The 21,059-nt window shown below is 37.4% G+C and overlaps 2 protein-coding genes across 3 annotated transcripts in view; one reads left to right on the top strand and one right to left on the bottom strand.

Annotated features, from left to right (window-relative positions):
- The window catches only part of LOC123530999 (DNA-directed RNA polymerase I subunit RPA2-like), an 83,794-nt gene extending 77,261 nt beyond the window's left edge, over window positions 1–6,533 (top strand). The window contains exons 27-30 of the mRNA XM_053517476.1: window positions 342–467; window positions 993–1,120; window positions 3,726–3,890; window positions 5,259–6,533. Coding sequence (XP_053373451.1) covers window positions 342–467; window positions 993–1,120; window positions 3,726–3,890; window positions 5,259–5,480 — 641 coding nt within the window. The 3' untranslated portion in view covers window positions 5,481–6,533. The remainder of the gene's footprint in view (window positions 1–341; window positions 468–992; window positions 1,121–3,725; window positions 3,891–5,258) is intronic.
- LOC123531811 (natural resistance-associated macrophage protein 2-like) overlaps window positions 5,588–21,059 on the bottom strand; it is a 92,105-nt gene continuing 76,633 nt past the window's right edge. For both annotated transcript variants that reach the window (XR_008366048.1, XR_008366047.1), the window contains exons 15-16: window positions 6,555–6,622; window positions 5,588–6,032 (exon numbers count right to left, since the gene is read on the bottom strand). The gene's annotated coding sequence lies outside the window, so the exon portion shown is untranslated. The remainder of the gene's footprint in view (window positions 6,033–6,554; window positions 6,623–21,059) is intronic.

Here is a 21,059-nt window from a genome sequence, read left to right as displayed (position 1 = left end):
GAGCCCTGCTCGGGATGGATATTTCTATCCGATTCGTAAACACATGACAGATATTATTAATCTCCTGGTTACAGCAAGTTTCTTTGAAAGGTAAGATTTTACATGGGGTAGTACATATAAGCTTAGTTTCTTACAGAACAAAATTGTGGTTGAGTTTTACATCGAGACTTATGTATACTATCTCAGGGAAGACTGGAGTATGCTTCCTTTGAAAACCCGGCATTGGTGTCAAATTAAGAGACTCAGCCATGCTCTGTTCTTGGCTTGAACCTACAAGGAATAGAGATGAATATCTACATCACCCTTTCCCTTAAATGTGAATGTCTACCTGTATTTTATAGGGATGATGATAGAGAGTATGGCAGGCAAATCTGCAGCATCATACGGACATTGTTATGATGCTACACCATTCCAGTTCTCAGAGGATGACCCTGCCATTGACCACTTTGGAAACATGTTAGTTAAAGGTATATTGTTTTATATTACATATTTAAAGTGTTAAATGCTGAATTCTATGCTTACCTCACAGCATGCATTGCTGTACAGTGCTCATCTGGTACTAAATCTGCCTGATGAGCTTAAGGTAGTAATTTAAACTGGACTGTAGGGAATTTAAGGTGAAAGATGAATGGAAAGGAAGAGCAGAAGAGCAATAACCATGGCATGAAAATTTTCAAACAAGAACCATAACTCTTCCTTGAATAAATGTAAAATTATCTGGTAGACTGAACATTAAAAAGGTACAGTGGGCAGTATTCAAAAAAATACAATGAGTATTATTTATTACCATTTCAAAGAAGGCTTTTAGTTGGTGTATGAATCACATTTAGTGACAGCTCGAGTCTGTTTAGTGCATGTAAACACAATTTAAGACTGAGCTGTGAACTTCTTTTAATGGTGTTTCTAAATTAAAAACTTCAGTATGGTTAAATTTATCTGATTGAGGCTCATTTCTTTTACTTTTTAACACAATTTTCTGTTTTGTTTTTCAGCTGGCTATAACTACCATGGTACAGAGAGATTTTACAGTGGAATAGATGGCAGGGAGTTAGAGGCCAGTATCTTCATGGGTGTGGTGTACTACCAGAGGCTTAGACATATGGTGTCAGATAAATTTCAGGTATAAATCAGCTTTCGTATCTATTAATTTCTTTACATTAGTGGTTGATGAGTTGAGGCAGGGTAGGGACACTTATGTTACCTGCAGACTGGGGCTCAGTAGATACTTTCTCTAGATAAAATGTTCTGTATAAATTGTGTTGTTCTGTTTTCCAGTTTAATTGCATGATTTTGACTTTGTATGTTATACCATTATTTTTCTATGCTTCATGGGAGAGTACCCCACTCTGTGGTTGTGCCAGGCAATTTATTCATTCCCTATGAACAAAAAACAACTTCATGTTTAGTTTCCTTATTTCAAGTCTTCTTCAAATAACTTGCATTTCCTTGATGGTGGGTGGATGGAAGATATAAGACCAACAAAATGGGGGTGGGGTAAATGGTTTAATAACCATAAGATATTATCTGATGATTACTGCATCAGCTAAGTGTTACATTTATACCCCCAGATACGAAGTGTTAATAGCCCGCCCGCTTACTCAGTAGGTAAGAGCGTTGGTCTACAGATCGCAGGGTCGCGAGTTCGATCCTTGGGCGGGGCGTATGTTCTCCGTGACTATTTGATAAACGACATTGTGTCTGAAATCATTAGTCCTCCACCTCTGATTCATGTGGGGAAGTTGGCAGTTACTTGCGGAGAACAGGTTTGTACTGGTACAGAATCCAGGAACACTAGTTAGGTTAACTGCCCGCCGTTATATGACTGAAATACTGTTGAAAAACGGCATTAACCCCAAAACAAACAAACAAACGAAGTGTTAATAGGGCTATATTAGAGTAATTTGGCCATCCACCTGTCTGTAATTCATGTCAACTCAAATCTTTTTAACTGCATGGAAGATTTTCATGAAACTTGCATCACTTATTAATCTCATCAAGAAAATATGCATAGTGCACAACCCAGGTCACTAGGTCCAAGGTCAAGGTCACAATTTTGGGTCAAAAGATCAAGTAGCTCAAATTTGTGTCTGCTCCATCTCTTCTTGACTGCTGGAAGGATTTTCACCAGATAACATTTAGAAGGCACATCTCAGGTTCCAGATCAAGGTCACATTTAAAGATCAAAGCTTATGATCGCAACAATTCATTTCTTAGCTCACCTGTCATGTAGTGACAAGGTGAGCTTTTGTGGTCGTCTGTCGTCTTCTGTCAACAATTTCTTGAGAACACGATAGAGACCACATTTTGCAATCAGTTTTAATCAAACTTGCACACAACTTGTCTTGGCATAATTCCGGTTCCTTTCGAAAATTGGCCAGATCCCATTATGGGTTCAAGAGTTATGGCCCCTTAAAGGGCCAAAACTTGCTATTTTTGGCTTGTGAACACAATAGAGACCACATTTTGCAATCAGTTTTAATCAAATTTGTACACAACTTGTATTGGCATAATATCTCGGTTCCTTTCTAAAACTGGCCAGACCCCATCATGTGTTCGAGAGTTATGGCTCCTTAAAGAGCCAAAGTTTGCTATTTTTTGCTTGTGAACACGATAGAGACCAAATTTTGCAATCAACTTTAATCAAACTTGCACACAACTTGTATTGGCGTAATATCTTTTTTTTTTTTTTTTTTTTTTTTTTGAAAACTAACCAGATCCCATCATGGGTTCCAGAGATATGGCCCCTTAAAGGGCCAAAATTTGCTATTTCTGGCTTGTGAACAAGATAGAGACCACATTTTGCAATTGATGATTAAAATATATGCACACAACTTGTACTGGCATAATATCTGGTTTTTTTCGAAAACTGACCTGATCCACTCATGGGTTCCAGAGTTATGGCCCTTAAAGGGCCAAAATTTGCTATTTTGTTTTTTTTGCAGCCATATAGAGATTTCAGTTATTGTTTGATTATTAACAAACTTGCACAGAATGTTGATCTTGATGACCTCTAGGCCAAGATCGAAACTGGATCATGTGGGGTCAAAAACTAGGTCACCAGGTCAAATCAAAGGAAAAGCTTGTTAACACTAGAGGCCATATTTATGACCCTATCTTCTTGAAACTTGGTCAGAGTTTTTATGTTGATGATTCCTATGTCATACACAAAACTGGGTCATATGGGGTCAAAAACTAGGTCACAAGGTCAAATGAAAGGAAAAGCTTGTTAACACACTTGAGGCCACATTTATGACCGTATCTTCATGAAACTTGGTCAGAATGTTCATCTTGATGATTTCTAGGCCAAATTCAAAACTGACTCATGTGGGGTCAAAAAGTAGGTCACCTGCTTAAATCAAAGGAAATGCTTGTTAACACTCTAGAGGCCATATCTTTGACCCTATCTTCATGAAACTTGGTAAGAATGTTTATCTTGATGATTCCTTTGTCAGATTCGAAACAGGTCATGTGGGGTCAAAAACAAGGTCACCACTCAAAGGAACAGCTTGTTAACACTGTAGAGGCCACATTTATGACCCTGTCTTCATGAAACTTGGTCAGAACATTTATCTTGATGATTCCAAGGCCAGGTGTAACAGGTAAGCGATATAGGGTCATCATGACCCTCTTGTCTGTATCAAAGTGGCGTCTGCAGGTATCAATCACCTTTGGTGGTTTACTAATACATACAGAAACATTTAACAAATTTATTGGTTATGATGTAGGTAAGAACAACAGGACCTGTAGATCAAGTCACATACCAGCCAGTAAAGGGACGAAAGAGAGGTGGTGGTGTAAGATTTGGGGAAATGGAACGAGATGCCTTGATCTCTCATGGAACATCATTCCTGCTTCAAGACAGGCTTCTCAACTGCTCAGATAAGTCTATGGTAAGCATTGGTTTAAACCTGTTCATTTCCTATGATAGGCATTGGTTTAAACCTGTTCATTTCCTATGGTAAGCATTGGTTTAAACCTGTTTATTTCCTATGGTATGCATTGGTTTAAACCTGTTCATTTCCTGTGGTATGCATTGGTTTAAACCTGTTCATTTCCTGTGGTGAGCATTGGTTTAAACCTGTTCATTTCCTATGGTATGCATTAGTTTAAACCTGTTCATTTCCTATGGTAAGCATTGGTTTAAACCTGTTCATTTCCTATGGTAAGCATTGGTTTAAACCTGTTCATTTCCTATGGTAAGCATTGGTTAAAACCTGTTCATTTCCTGTGGTAAGCATTGGTTTAAACCTGTTCATTTCCAAATAAAGATTTATTTCAATACTATCATTTAGTTACAATTTTTTCAAGTTGCCAGTATGTTGCCATCAAGCTGTTTGCGTAATGGATTAGGTGCCTGTCCCACAATGGACAGGTTGAAGGTTTGAGTTCTGTCTGAAACAGGTATTACTAAAGTGACAGCTTTTTAACTTTCTTGGAGTCTGACATTCAAATCATAATTTGTTCTGTATTAGCTAGCTTATGAAAGTATATTGGATTGCAAACTGTTCTTATGATTATATAATAGTGCAGTTTTCACCAGATATATAGATCTATTTTATTGCATTTCAAGATTCCTCAGTTAAGTTGCTAAACTAAATTACAGTTTTTGTACGGTCATTATCATATTTTCAATTGTGTGCACTTAAAGAATCAAAGCCTTGAGATGTCTGGTGGTTGCGGGTTTTGCTAGAGTTATTTTCATTTTAAATGCCAGTCTATAAATATACATGTATAAGAAACAAATACTAATATGCCTCGATCTAAGATAAACTCTGCCTGACCTTACATGAACAGCTGGAAGTCAGTGATGTAACCATTGGCTTGAATACCTAATCATTGACAGATCTTATATAATCTAAATGACTAGTGTGAATGGATAGAGGATGAATGAGAACTGCTTGATCATTGATAATTCATCCGCATTGTTCATGACTGGGACTACTTTGTGTAGCACATGAACAAATTCCTTTGGATGTGATTTGGAATCAAATAAAGATGCTACATGATTGTCAGAAATATACTTAACTTTGGTAGCGGGATAAACCCGCAACCAAAAACCAGACAAAACATCATCAGAGTTGAGTTTTTATCAGTTAATTTTATATAGAAATTAAGCTTAACTGATTCTGGTCACATGTTTTTATCTTTTAACAGCAGTTGTTTGCAAGCTTAATTTCCTTCTGCAAAGTAGCAGCAACTTGTAGCCATTTCATAAATCTTCTTGAAGTAGCAGTTTAAACTTCATTTTGATATTTAAGGCTCCAGTTTGCACAGAGTGTAGAAGTCTTCTGTCTGTGTACATGGAGAAAAGAGCCCCAGCAACAGCAGCAGCATCGTTTGAGAAACAGAGACAGTGGTCATGTTTACATTGTAACTCTGGACGTCATATAGAGATTGTTTCAGTACCTTACGTGTTCAGATACTTAGTAGCGGAGCTTGCTGCCATGAATATTAGACTGGAATTGGATGTACAGGGCTGAGTGAAGTACTAAATGCAAACATGGTTTTGTTTGTGACTGAAGGAACCACAAAATTAATATTCAATAAAAATGTCATCAATGATGAAGCTCGAGTCATTTGAATCTGCATCATCAGTGGACCTCAGCAGAACTTTTCCCAGATAGTGTTTGCTAACATCAGTGGACCTGCAGAACTTTTCCCAGATAGTGTTTGCTAACATCAGTGGACCTCAGCAGAACTTTTCCCAGATAGTGTTTGCTAACATCAGTGGACCGCAGCAGAACTTTTCCCAGATAGTGTTTGCTAACATCAGTGGACCTCAGCAGAACTTTTCCCAGATAGTGTTTGCTAACATCAGTGGACCTCAGCAGAACTTTTCCCAGATAGTGTTTGCTAACATCAGTGGACCTGCAGAACTTTTCCCAGATAGTGTTTGCTAACATCAGTGGACCTGCAAAACTTTCCCCAGACAGTGTTTGCTAACATGGTTCTGTAGAATCTGCCAACTGTGTGCAGAAACCTGTAAACTCTACAATCAGCCAAATGTTGACCATGGTCTACTGTACTAATACCTGTATGTGACAGAAAGATAACTGTGTGTGTTTATCAAGTTGTAAGCTGTCTTTAGTATAGATGGCATGTATCTAGTCTAAAGTAGTATCTGTAAAATTGTTGGAAACAAATCCTTGTTGTTTTGGGGCTTAATTATACCCACACCAAGATTTTTTGGAAGGGCTTTATAGGAATCACTTTGTGCCTTCTGTTCCTGTCTCATACCTTAGCCTATCATCTAAGGAACTTGTACAAATATCATGTTGAAACTTACAAAGTCATTGTCTGATCAAACACTTGAAAGGATAAATGTTTATTAAATAAAATACAGGAACTTCCTTAACACAGCATGCTTGTCTATTCAAAATAAATTTTTATTTACTAGAATGCTTAAACATCCAAACAATTCTGCCTTAACATAGTTAGTGACCAAAGTGTTCTCTCATTACATATCTTACATATCTGCTATTATTATAATAACAGACTAACATATTCATCACATAAAGTATCATGTAAAACTGGCTTTGTTGTAATTTACTTACTCCAGACTTCTCTTTCAACTTCCTTAACAAACATATCAGCATTGACATGTTTGGGGATTCAATTTCCTCTGAAAAAAGAAGTGACTACAGCTGTGAATCACGGAAGCCAACAGTTCACATTTTGAACACAATTTTACAGTTTTTGTTGGGTTCATACTTGCAACATGTACAAGAGGGCTATATGTGCTCTAGATTGCTCACCTGATATTCATAGCTGGATTGAATCATTTTGGAACAGTGATGAAATTATTGGGTCAGTTTCAGTAGAGATTTTCAAAGTTTTTCAAGTACCGATAGCTATATGGGGAGCACTAGCCACACCTCTTAAATGAAACAGAATACTTTGAAGGAATTTAGTAGAGGGTCACTCAAGGAACACTGATGTGAAATTATTTTCAGATCAAGCCAGCAGTTTCGGAGGAGATTTTCAAACTTGTCCATATAATCATATAGAGAAAACCAACCTCATCCCTAAGCAGCCATGTTTTTTAACATTTTATCATGACTTGAAGGAATTTTATAGAGGGTTACCCAAGGGACATTGCTGTCAAATCATTCTGAAATTGAGCCAGCTGTCTGAGATCTTCAAAAATTTTCATATAGGGAAAGCTAGTCCCGCTCCTTGGTGGCCATGTTTTTTAACAGAAGGAATTTGGCACAATCACCCAAGGAACAATTCTTTGAAATCCTTTCAAAACTAAGCCAGTCATTTCAGAGGAAAAGATTTTTATGCCTCCGCCATAAATTATAGGGGCGGGATGCGCATATAGTGTTATCCCTTTTTGTCAGTCTGTGTGTTCGGGAAAGGGTGATGTTCGTGTCTGGTCCATAACTTTGACATGCATGGTCTGATTTCAAAACAATTTGACATAAATAATAAGCATGGATTGATGATATGTCATGCGCAACAACCAGGTCCCTAGGTCTAAGGTCAAGGTCACATACAAGAATGACTTTGTCTTGATCATTTCTTCTTCATGCATGGAGGGATTTTGATGTAAGTTGCCTGAGTTGTATACCCTCATGAGACAGAATGTCATGCGCAAGAACCAGGTCCCTAGTTTAGAATTACTTCCCTTTGTTGTTACTATAAATAGCCTATATTGTAACTTTTTTTATTACTGGTCGTAGGGAAAAAACAAGACTACTTTTCTGTAGTACAACATGCATGTTACATCCAACTTTGATAAGTATTTTAACCTATCTCTACCTGGTAAGGATTTTTGTGTGGACTTACGATTTTTATGCCCCCACTTTTGGGGGGGGGAGGGCATATAGATTTGCCCTTGTCCGTCCGTCCGTCCTCTGTCCTTCCGAGAATGTTGTGTCGCGCCTAGCTCCAAAAGTATTTGACATAGAGTCACAAAACTTTACAGGAATGTTGGTCAGCATGTGTAGTTGTGCACCTGGGGTTTCGTGTCCGGATTCATTCAGTCTTGTAGGAGTTATGGCCCCTGACTTAGTAAAAAATTGGTCATTTTAATGTTGTGTCGCACGTAGCTCCAAAAGTATTTGACCTAGAGTCACCAAAGTTTACAGGAATGTTGGTCAGCATGTGCAGTTGTGCACCTGGGGTTTCGCGTCCGGATTCATTCAGTCATGTAGGAGTTATGGCCCCTGACTTAGTTAAAAATTGGTCATTTTAATGTTGTGCACCTGGGGTTTCGCGTCCGGATTCATTCAGTCATGTAGAAGTTATGGCCCCTGACTTAGTTAAAAATTTGTGTCTTTTGTCATATAGTGGGGGCATCTGTGTCCCATGGACATATTTCTAGTTGTTGTTGTTTTTTTTTTTTTTTTAACATTAACTTCCCTTAGTTGTTACTATAAACAAGGCAGTCTGAAAGACAGCTAAATCCCCCACCATTGTTATGAATAGTGAAATGGTAAACCTTTGACCTTGAGCTGTGACATTAACCTTGAACTGACATGACCGACTCATGAATCCTGCACATCATCTTGATGAGGTGATCATTTGACCAAAGTTTCATGAAAATCCTTAAGGAATTTAGGAGATACAGAGCTCAAACATTTGACCTTGAGTTGTTACCTTGACCTTGAGTTGACATAACTGAATCATGAGTTCTGGATGTGGTTATCATTTGACCCAAGTTTAATGAAAATCCTTCAAGGGGTTTAGTAGAAAGCTGAAACCTTTCTGACCTTGACCTTGACTGACTCATGAGTTCTGCACATCGTCTTGATGAGGTGATCATTTGACCCAGGTTTAATATGAATCCTTCAAAGGGATTAGGAGATACAGAGCGGACACAGAATGGAAGGCTCAAACCTTTGATCCTGAGCTGTGACCTTGACCTTGAGCCAACATGGCTGGTTCATGAGCTCTGCACGTCGTCTTGATGAAGTGATCATTTGACCATAGTTTCATGAAAATCCTTCAAGGGGTTTAGGAGATACAGAGCAGACACAAAATGGAATGCTCAGACCTTTAACCCTAAGTTGTGACCTTGACTTTGAGCTGGCATGGCTGACTCAGAGTTCTGCAAATCGTCTTGATGAGGTGATCATTTGACCCAAGTTTTATAAAATTCCTTCAAGGGGTTTAGGAGATACAGAGCAGACACAAAATGGAAGGCTAAAACCTTTGACCTTTAGTTGTGACCTTGACCTTGAGCCAACATGGCTGACTCATGAGTTCTGCACATCGTCTTGATGAGGTGATCATTTGACCCAAGTTTCATGAAAATCCTTCAAGGGGTTTAGGAGCGGACACAAAAATGTTACTGAAGGACGGAGACCATTCCTATAACCCCCCGCCACGATTAATAACTTATACCTGTGACCTTTCTCATGTTGCGGGGGCATCCGTGTCTGTGACACATTTCTAGTTTAAAGTTTTTCCTTTTGGTTCCCATGGCGACCAGAGTTCTGCATAGATGACCTAGATTGGAAGGAATCTGTAAGGGGACCACCCAAGAAACATTCCTGTGAAATTTGGTTAAAATTGGTATAAAAAACGGACTTAGTATGTGATGGTGCATGCATTAAACTTGGCATATATGTAGATGACGATGTGCAGAGTGCTTGAACCGGCTCTGTAGGTCACAGGTCAATATCACAAATGGGGCTCAAGGGTCAAAACTGTCCATCATGTTTTGTGTCCGGAGCACCATTCAAGGTATTGACTTCAAACTTCGCATGTAGGTAGGTAGTGATGAGACGATGTGCAGAGACCATGAACCTGGTCTATAGGTTGACATCTCATGAACTGCTTAATTGATCAAACTATCCACTATGATCAAACAAGCAGTGTCACCCAAATGCCTAAAGATCTCAACTGGCATTCCCTTGCACAAGGCTGAATCAAAAATTCCCTTATATTTTTTAAAATTAAGTACAGTCTTATTGCAGTTGACCATAACCACCTCATATCTATAGGGAACCTGAATTACTTGATCCCCAATCTCATAGGCAATACCATTCTAACTCCTTTTTGCCAAGAACAAATCGTTCTTGGAATGATCTCCCCACTACATCTGTATACAATCCAGCCCCAGTTCACCATGTGATGCTTTAAGCACTGGTATTTACAATAGGGGTAAAATGACCTCAAGGGGAGGGGTGCGGTCATGACTGTTTGTTACAATAAGGCTGTATTTATTATTATTATTATTGTCATTTTTAGCTCACCTGTCATGTAGTGACAAGGTGAGCTTTTGTGATCACCCTTCGTGCGTGCGTGTGTCAACAATTTCTTGTCTGCACGATAGTGGTTTATGATTTTATTTTAACCAAACTTGCACACAACTTGTATCACCATAGGATGTCGGTTGCTTTCTTGAACTGGCCAGATCCCATTATGGGTTCCAGAGTTATGGCCCCTGAAAGCTATTTTGACCTTGTCTGCACAATAGCAGTTTCATTTACGATTTGAATTTAATCAAACTTGCACACAACTTGTATCACCATAAGATCTTGGTTCCTTTCTTGAACTGGCCAGATTCCATCATTGGTTCCAGAGTTATGGCCCCTTAAAGGTCCAAAATTGGCTATTTTGGCTTTTGCAAAATGAGTATTTCTCTGCATCTTAGATGAAGATACTGATCTGAAATTTCATTTATGTCAACAGAGGCCTCAATCAGGGTAGATAGTTAGGGACTGATTTTATGTCAAATAACCTACCTTTGTTTCAAATTAAAATAGGTGTATCTCAGTAACCAATGAAGATACTGATTTGAAATGTTATATGTGCCATCAGATGGACTCAGACAATCACGGTAGATAACTTTTGACTTAATTTATGACAAATTACCTCCCTTTATTTTATGTAAACGAATATATCTCAGCAGCGTCTAATGAGATTGGTTTTAAATATTATTTAAGTCTTCCAGGGTAAGGAATAGTCATGTTAGTACAAAAATGCAGCATTTGAGCCTAGGACCCTCAAACTTGGTACGGAAATTGGCCCTGACTAGGTCAAAAGGGACTGTTACCAGAAAATGTTTATCCTGATGATATTTATTGTGTATGCCTATGTGCTCTATGTCAAAACTTGATCATATCATTTTGAGCAATGGTACTCAGGTGAGTGATACAGGGCCATCATGGCCCTCTTGTTAATATTGTTATAACAATTATTTTGATTATTTTGTACAACACCATTGAGTATATCATTGTATAACAAGAGGACCATGATGGTCCTGAATCGCTCACCTCTTCCCACATGACCCAGTTATGAGTATGATGTCATTTTTTCTATTATTTGACATAGTGACCTAGTTTTTGAGCTCATGTGACCCAGTTTTGAACTTGACCTAGATATTATCAAGATAAAAATTCTGACCAATTTTCATGAAGATCCATTGAAAAATATGGTCTCTAGAGAGGTCACAAGGTTTTTCTGTTATTTGACCTATTGACCTAGTTTTCAAAGGTACGTGACCCTGTTCTGAAATTTAACAAGATATCTTCAAGGTGAACATACTCACTAATTTTCATGAAGATTTCATGCAAATTATGGCCTCTAGAGAGGTCACAAGGTTTTTCTGTTTTTATACCTACTGACCTAGTTTTTGACCGCACTTGACCCAGTTTCGAAACTGACCTAGATACCATCAAGATGAACATTCAGATCAATTTTCATGAAAAACCATTGAAAAATATGGCCTCTAGAGAGGTCAAAAGATTTTAATAATTTTAGACCTACTGACCTAGTTTTTGACACAGTTGACCCAGTTTCAAACTTACCTAGATATCATCAAGATGAACATTTAGACCAACTTTCATACAGATCCCATGAAAAGTATGGCCTCTAGAGAGGTTTTTTTATTATTTGCCCTATGACCTAGTTTTTTATGGCACGTGACCAAGTTTCAAACTTGACCTAGATATCATCAAGGTGAACATTCTGACCAGTTTTCATGAAGATCCATTCAAGGGTATGGGATCTAGAGAGGTCAAAACGTTTTTCTCTTTCAAGACCTACTGACCTAGTTTTTGATCGCAGTTGACCCAGTTTCAACCTTGACCTATATATCATCAAGATAAACATTCAGACCAACTTTCATACAGATCCCATGAAAAATATGGCCTCCAGAGAGGTCACGTTTTTAGCTCACCTGTCACGAAGTGACAAGGTGAGCTTTTGTGATTGCGCAGCGTCCGTCGTCCGTGCGTAAAACTTTTCCTTGTGACATCTCTAGAGGTCACAGTTTTCATGGGATCTTTATGAAAATGGGTCAGAATGTTTATCTTGATAAATTCTAGGTCAAGTTCGAAACTGGGTCACGTGCGGCCAAAAAGTAGGTCTAAAAATAGAAAAACCTTGTGACCACTCTAGAGGCCATAATTTTCATTGGATCTTCATGAAAATTGGTCAGAATGTTCACCTTGATGATTTCTAGGACAAGTTCGAAAATGGGTCATGTGCGGCCAATAACTAGGTCAGTAGGTCTAAAAATAGAAAAACCTTGTGACCACTCTAGAGGCCATAATTTTCAATGGATCTTCATGAAAGCTGGTCAGAATGTTCACTTTGATGATATCTAGGTCAAAATCGAATCTGGGTCATGTGCGGCCTATAACTAGGTCAGTAGGTCTAAAAATAGAAAAACCTTGTGACCACTCTAGAGGCCATAATTTTCAATGGATCTTCATGAAAGTTGGTCAGAATGTTTACCTTGATGATATCTAGGTCAATTTCGAAACTTGGTCATGTTCGGCCAAAAACTAGGTCAGTAGGTCTAAAAATAGAAAAGCCTTGTGACCTCTCTAGAGGCCATATTTTTCAATGGATCTTCATGAAAATTTGTCAGAATGTTCATCTTGATGATACCTAGGTCAAGTTTGAAACTTGGTCACCTGCAATCAAAAACTAGGACAGTAGGTCAAAAAATAGAAAAACCTTGTGACCTCTCTAGAGGCCATATTTTTCATGGGATCTGTATGAAAGCTGGTCTGAATGTTCATCTTGATGATATCTAGGTCAAGTTCGAAAGTGGGTCACGTGCCTTCAAAAACTAGGTCAGTAGGTGAAATAATAGAAAAACCTTGTGACCTCTCTAGAGGCCATACCCTTGAATGGATCTTCATGAAAATTACTGTCCTAGTTTTTTAAGGCACGTGACCCAGTTTCAAACTTGACCTAGATATCATCAAGATGAACATTCTGACCAATTTTTATGGAGATCCATTCACAAGTATGGCCTCTAGAGAGGTCACAAGGTTTTTCTATTTTTAGACCTACTGACCTAGTTTTTGACCGCACATGACCCTGTTTCGAACTTGAACTAGATATCATCAAGATGAACATTTAGACCAACTTTCATACAGATCCCATGAAAAATATGGCCATTAGAGAGGTCATAAGGTTTTTCTATTATCTGACCTACTGACCTAGTTTTTGAAGGCACGTGACCCACTTTCGAACTTGACCTAGATATCATCAAGATGAACATTCAGACCAACTTTTATACAGATCCCATGAAAAATATGGCCTCTAGAGAGGTCACAAGGTTTTTCTATTATTTGACGTACTGACCTAGTTTATGATGGCACGTGACCCACTTTCGAACTTGACCTAGATATCATCAAGGTGAACATTCTGACTAACTTTCATAAAGATCCCATGAAAAATGTGACCTCTAGAGTGGTCACAAGCAAAAGTTTACGGACTGACGCACGGAGGATGCTGCGCGATCACAGAAGCTCACCTCGTCACTTTGTGACAGGTGAGCTAAAAATAGGCATTTAATCAAATTATTTCATCTTTTCCCTGACAAGCACCTCCCAGTCTTAATCACTTGTGTGAAATTTCAATAAATTGTGTACAATGGTTCGGGACATTAGGCGTGTACAAGATTGCATAAGCGGACTCCATGTATATAGCATAGTAACAAAAAACAAAGTTTCATAACTGTGCAGAATATTTATCTAAAAAAACATAACATGCACTATGCACAACTAGGGTTGGTACTGATCACTTGTGTGAAGTTTCATTAAATTGTGTTCATGGTTCGGGACATTAGGCGTGTACAAGATTGCATAAGCAGCCTCCATGTATATAGCATAGTAACAAAAAACAAAGTCCCATAACTGTGCAGAATATTTTTCTGAAAGAACCTAACATGCACCGTGCACAACTAGGATTACTACTGATCACTTGTGTTAAGTTTCATTCAATTGTGTGCATGGGTTCAGGAGATTCTAGTTCTGTTTGTAGTATAGTTACAAAAAACAAAGTCCCGTAACTGCAATTTTTTTTCTGAAAGAACCTAACATGCATTATGCTCAACTACTGTTGTTACTGATTACTTGTGTGAAGTTTCATTCAATTGTGTCAATGGTGCACACAAGATTGCATATGCAGACTCGATGTATATAGTATAGCAACAAAAAAGAAAGTCCCGTAACACTGCAATTTTTTTTTCTGAAAGAACCTAACATACACCATGCACAACTACTGATGTTACTGATCACTTGTGTGAAGTTTCATTAAATTGTGTCAAGGGGATGAGGCGAGTTGGTGCGCAAAAGATTGTGTCTATGAACGGATAGACGGACAACCTGAAACCAGTATACCCCATTTACAACTTCGTTGTCAGGGGTACAATAATCTCAAGTCTTGATTCAGTGTGAAAGCACCAGGCTGAGTCAGTGTGTGGGTCATCATTTAACAATTTTGCTGCAATTCTTTTTGTTGATATTGGTATACAATTTATGATATGATTAAGACTACACTATTGCTAATCCACAATGCATGTATAATCATCTGCAACACAAGCAGTATGTGGTTAAAATGAACTGTACTCTTGGAATTCTATTAAAGGTATTCATATTTGTAAGTTGCCATGGCAACTGCTGGAACTTTGCCATTTTTAGGGGCCAAAGAGCTAAAAAGAAATAACTAAACAACTTCTTCTCATGAAGCTCTTGATAGACCTTCATCAAACTTGGTCTGTAGCATTCTTATAAAGTCTTCTGTTAAACTTCTACAAATGGGGGTGCTTAGTTACTTTAAGGGGCCACTTCAGCTAAAATTTGAAATATCTTTTATTCAAATTCTCCATGTATTATCTTCAATATGGCTTTGGACAACAAAAAACTATCATTTGGGGGTGGGTGCCAAAAGACTGCAATGCAAGCCAACCTTACAGCCAGGACTTTATCTGACATAACCTTTGACCACCAAGTCTGACCTTTCAGACCTAGGTCTTGCCCACAGATGACCGTTTTGATGATGATGTAGAAGTAATTGCAAGCAGGCTCAACAGAATTAAGACCATGTAAAAATCTCTGATTTATTTCCATAAACTATCTCCAACAATCGTGATACAGTTTGTTAATTTTCTCTATTACTAAATATTGCACTAGAATTCTTTAAATATAAATTTCAAAAATCTCAATATCATTTTAATTTTATGACAGTATCAGTGGAATAATTAAAAGCATGGCTGAAAAAGTTCTAACTAAATTACAATGAATGTTATAACATACTCGAGAACAAATTATGTATAATATCACATATATTTAAAATATCTAATAAGAACAATAACAACATAACATTTGGACATTAAATATACAAAATTCCCACCACCACGAAAAACAGAAACAAGAGAGTCAAGATGGCCCTGGATCGCTCACCTGAGTAATATGAGCTACATGTTTCAAATGTCAAACTGATGATTTTTAGAAATTTTTTGGAAGATTTTCTGATGTACAATCAAGTAACCCCTGCGGGAGGGGCCAATTTTATCCCGGGGGTCATGATTTGAACAAAGTTTGTAGAAGTGTACTAGGCAATGTTACATATCAAATATCTAAGATCTAGGCCTTCTGGTTTATTTTTAGCAAATTTATGAAGATTTCCCTATGTACAATCAAGTAACCCATGGGGCTGGGTCAATTTGACCATGGGGGGGTGAAGATGTGAACAAACTTTGTAGAGGTCCACTAGGCAATGCTACATGTCAAATATCTAAGCTCTAGGCCTTCTGGTTTATTTTTAGAAAATTTTGAAGATTTTTCTATTTACAATCGAGTAACCCCATGGGGCGGGGTCAATTTGATCCTGGGGTCATGATTTGAACAAATTTTGTAGAAGTCTACTAGGCAATGCTACATGTGAAATATCTAAGCTCTAGGCCTTCTGGTTTATTTTTAGAAAATTTTTGAAGATTTTCCTATGTACAAGAGGACTATGATGGTCCTGAATCGCTCACCTCTTCCCACATGACCCAGTTTTGAGTATGACATCGTTTTTTTCTATTATTTGACATAGTGACCTAGTTTTTGACCGCACATGACCCTGTTTTGAACTTGACCTAGATATCATCAAGATGAACATTCAGACCAACTTTCATACAGATCCCATGAAAAATATGGCCTTTAGAGAGGTCACAAGGTTTTTCTATTATTTGACCTGCTGACCTAGTTTTTGACGGCACATGAACCACTTTCAAATTTGACCTAGATATCATCAAGGTGAACATTCTGACCAATTTTCATGAAGATCTCATGAAATATATGGCCTCTAGAGAGGTCACAAGGTTTTTCTATTTTTAGACCTACTGACCTAGTCTTTGAGGGCACATGACCCAGTTTCGAACTTGACCTAGATATCATCAAGGTGAACATTCTGACCAATTTTCATGAAGATCTTATGAAATATATTGCCTCTAGGGAGGTCACAAGGTTTTTCTATTATTTGACCTACTGACCTAGTTTTTGAAGGCACGTGACCCAGTTTCGAACTTGACCTAGATATCATTAAGGTGAACGTTCTGACCAATTTTCATGAAGATCTTGTGAAATATATGGCCTCTAGAGAGGTCACAAGGTTTTTCTATTTTTAGACCTACTGACCTAGTCTTTGAGGGCACGTGACCCAGTTTCGAACTTGACCTAGATATCATCAAGGTGAACATTCTGACCAATTTTCATGAAGATCTTTGAAATATATGGCTTCTAGAGAGGTTACAAGGTTTTTCTATTTTTAGACTTACTGACCTAGTTTTTGAAGGCACGTGACCCAGTTTCGAACTTGACCTAGATATCATCAAGATGAACATTCTGACCAACTTCCATAAAGATCCCACAAAAAATGTGACCTCTAGAGTGGTCACAAGCAAAAGTTTACGGACGAACGCCGCGCGATCACAAAAGCTCACCTTGTCACTTTGTGACAAGTGAGCTAAAAATCAAGTGACCCCTGGGGCTGGGTCAATTTTGACCCCAGGGGTCATGATTTAAACAAATCTTGTAAAGGCTCATTAGGCAATGCTACATGTCAAATATCTAAGCTCTATGCCTTCTGGTTTATTTTTAGAAAATTTTTGAAGATTTTCCTACGTAAAATCAAGTGACCCCTGGGGGGGGGGGGCAATTTTGACCCCGGGGGTCATGATTTGAAAAATCTTGTAAAGGTCAACTAGGCAATGCTACATGTCAAATATCTAAGCTCTAGGCCTTCTGGTTTATTTTTAGAAAATTTTTGAAGATTTTCCTGTGTAAAATCAAGTGACCCCTGGGGCGAGGTCAATTTTGACCCTGGAGGTCATGATTTGAACAAATTTTGTAGAGGTCCATTAGGCAATGCTACATGTCAAATATCTAAGCTCTAGGCCTTCTGGTTTATTTTTTTTTAAATTTTGAAGATTTTCCTATGTAAAATCAAGTGACCCCTGGGGCGGGGTCAATTTTGACCCTGGGGTCATGATTTGAACAATTTTAGTAGAGGTCCACTAGACAATGCTACATGTCAAATATCTAAGCTCTAGGGTTTCTGGTTTTTGAGAAGATTTTTTAAGATTTTCCTATGTAAAACCAAGTGACCCATGTGGCGGGGTCAATTTTGATCCTGGGGTCATGATTTGAACAAATTTGGTAGAGGTCCACTAGGCAATGCTTCACACCAAATATCTAAGCTCTAGGGCATCTGGTTTTTGAGAAGAAGATTTTTAAAGTTTTTCCTTTCGGTTGCCATGGCAACCAGAGTTCTGCATGGAATTCAATTCTTTGAATAATTTTGAAAGGGGGCCACCCAAGGATCATTCCTGTGAAGTTTGGTGTAATTCTGCCCAGTGGTTTTCAAGAAGAAGATTTTTTTAGAAATTGTTGACGGACGACACACGACGGACATCAAGTGGTCACAATAGCTCACCTTGTCACTTTGTGACAGGTGAGCTAAAAAATCCTGTAAAACAATAATAATAAAATTCATAATAAATCTGAAAATACTCTATAATATCAACAGAGTCCAGAATAACTGATTAACTTAAAACAAAAGTATTTTAAAATCAACATATAATAATATAATGGTACCACAAATGGTACAGAAAAAAGTATTCAAGATAAATCAACAACATAATATTAATGATGAAAAGTATGTAAATACAGTCTTAAAAAGCTGCTCCACTTTCATAATCAATCACCTAGGCTTTTGGGATATTTTATAAAGTATTTCACCAACAGCATGTGAAAGTTCCATTTCACTGAATTTAAAGCAATCTGAACAAAAATATGTCACAATAGCATTATGTCCCATTAATATTGCTTATGTCTGCCCCCTTCATTCATAACTATCCCACATTATGGTACCATCAAGACATTGTCCCTCTAGATATGTTCCTGCAAATCACTGCATGGCAGGACTCCAGATAACACACCATACTTTCTTGCTAGTACAGGAAACATGCCCAAGAATCAATAATATTGGCACATCAAAATTGCATGTATTTATTCAACACATCCTTAAATCCAGGAAAAATTCATACAGTTGTGTTGATTCAATTTTAATCCTTGCTTTCAGAAAAAAATTGGTTCAATCTGTAATTTAACATTTTTAAAATGATATCCAATTTTGATTGCAGGAATTTTTCAAAAGATGCCATTTTGTTTCATGTTTATTAATGAACAATGTCGGATCACATGTGCAATCTGATGGAAGAGGCCACCATCAAAATTACTGAACCAATGTTGTTTATACAAAAATAAAATTTTTTTTCTTTCTAAACAAAACATACAATGAATGAAAATATTACTGTGTACTATCTTAAACATAACACATGGTACTGTCAATACACAAAGAAATGTTGTTTTTATGTCTATATAAACTTGGTGTAGTAGACCTTGTAGTACACATTAAGTTTATCTGGTATATACAGAGCACTGGTTCCACCACTCCAAATGAAAAAATACCAGATAGTATCACAGTGATTTTTCACTGTGTGGAAGATATTAAATAAATACCAAATTTGGTTAAAGCCACTGAAAAAACATGAAACAGAAAGAAAATGTGTTTGTTTTAAATGTTAGATCATATACCTTTCATACATGAACACCAGATCTCACATCTGAAAATACTAACAATGAAAAAATACTATACAGTATCTATGTTAACATCTAAAGTTAATATCAACCATAAGATATGTAAATGACTTACCTAATTCATTTAACATATTTTATGTTCATAGGGCAGTGGTTCCCCACTTACAGGCTTCTAAGTTAGGTGGGAGGCACTCGAGAGCATCTCAATTTCCAGTGCCTGGACCGGAATTTGAAGCCCGGACCTCTGGACTGACATTAGACCACTAGACCACCATTAGACCACTGGCCAACCTAACAAAGTTTGTCCGTTATGCATATTTTTTTACAATGTTAAGGGCCATAACTCTAGTTTTGCCGAGTAAAATCCCAAACAAAACCCCAGGTGCACAACTTTACATGCTAAATAAGACCTCTGTAAGGTGTCAAATCCCTAGGTACAAATGTAATATACTTTTTGAAATATGTTTAACACAAACTTTTAGACCTTTTAAGCATAATTTTGACTTAAACAAGGGCCATAACTTTGATCTAGCTGGGTGAAATCCCAGGTGCATAAATCACATATTGAAAAACATTCTTATAATGTTTTATGACTAGGTCAAACACTTCTTGAGACACGTGCAGCACAAACTTTTAGGTCCTTTATTCCTATTTCTTCTAAGTCAAGGGCCATAACTCAGGTCTGGCTTAGTAAAATCCCATACAAAATCCAAAGTACACAACTACACGTCAACCTAAATAAGGAGCCTAGGATGTTTGATGACTCGAGGTCAAACACCTTTTGATATGTGCAAGACAAAAATTGGGCGACCATACAAATATTGGGACAGACAAATGGACAAATATAAATCCAAGTGTCCCCACATAAAAATTGTATTCTCTGGGGTACAAAAATGTGCATAATGTATCTTTAAACTTCCACTCATATGAAAATACTGTGTATACATGACTAGCATGCAAATAAAAGCAACGCATAGCTAGATATTAGCATTTCAGAAACGAACAAGCTGAATGCATAGCTAAAAAGGAATGTTATATACAATGGTCAATTGACCTATAGTAATACCATAAATACAATACACACAGATTGATATGCAGAGATATTCCCATAAGTAAAAAGCAAAAACAAAAAAACATGAAATAATGCACAGAAATTCATTTCAAAGTCCTTCAAAGAACCAAAACTTACTTTTAGCCAGGGAGCCAAAAGTGCGAAAAGTGCCTAGAAACAGGATTTACCTGTCCGGTCATGCTATAGTCAGTTTCTGTATATATTATGAAAGTGCAAAGTCTCGCGGATCAGAAAAATCGGGCCTGCAAAACAAAAGCTCTTGCGAAATTTGAGAATATTAAGGGGAGATAACTCTGTATATTTGCAGTTTTTTAAGATTCATAAAGCTTTTTGCTAACAAAACATGGCATCATGTTTCTAAAATCAGTTCAAATATGTATATTTCAACATTGCTTTTACGCATAAGGCTTATGGTTGATAAATACACAAAATGTACTCATTTTATGTACATTTATTGTAAGATTTGGCACCTAAAATACCAGAGAATAAAATAAAAATATTTAACCTAAAATTTACAGTATGAAGAAGTAACCTTTAAAATGGTCTTGTTTCTCAAAGTCATTTATTAATACCACTGCGAAACAGTCTGTTAGAATAGAAAATCATCTATATACTCTAGTTCAGGTTTGGCTAAGAAATACGCTAAT

Source organism: Mercenaria mercenaria, chromosome 11 (genome assembly GCF_021730395.1).
Source record: "Mercenaria mercenaria strain notata chromosome 11, MADL_Memer_1, whole genome shotgun sequence".
Classification (NCBI taxonomy): domain Eukaryota; kingdom Metazoa; phylum Mollusca; class Bivalvia; order Venerida; family Veneridae; genus Mercenaria; species Mercenaria mercenaria.
The sequence above is the reverse complement of the archived record's forward strand: the minus strand, read 5'-3'. Positions and strand labels throughout refer to the sequence as shown.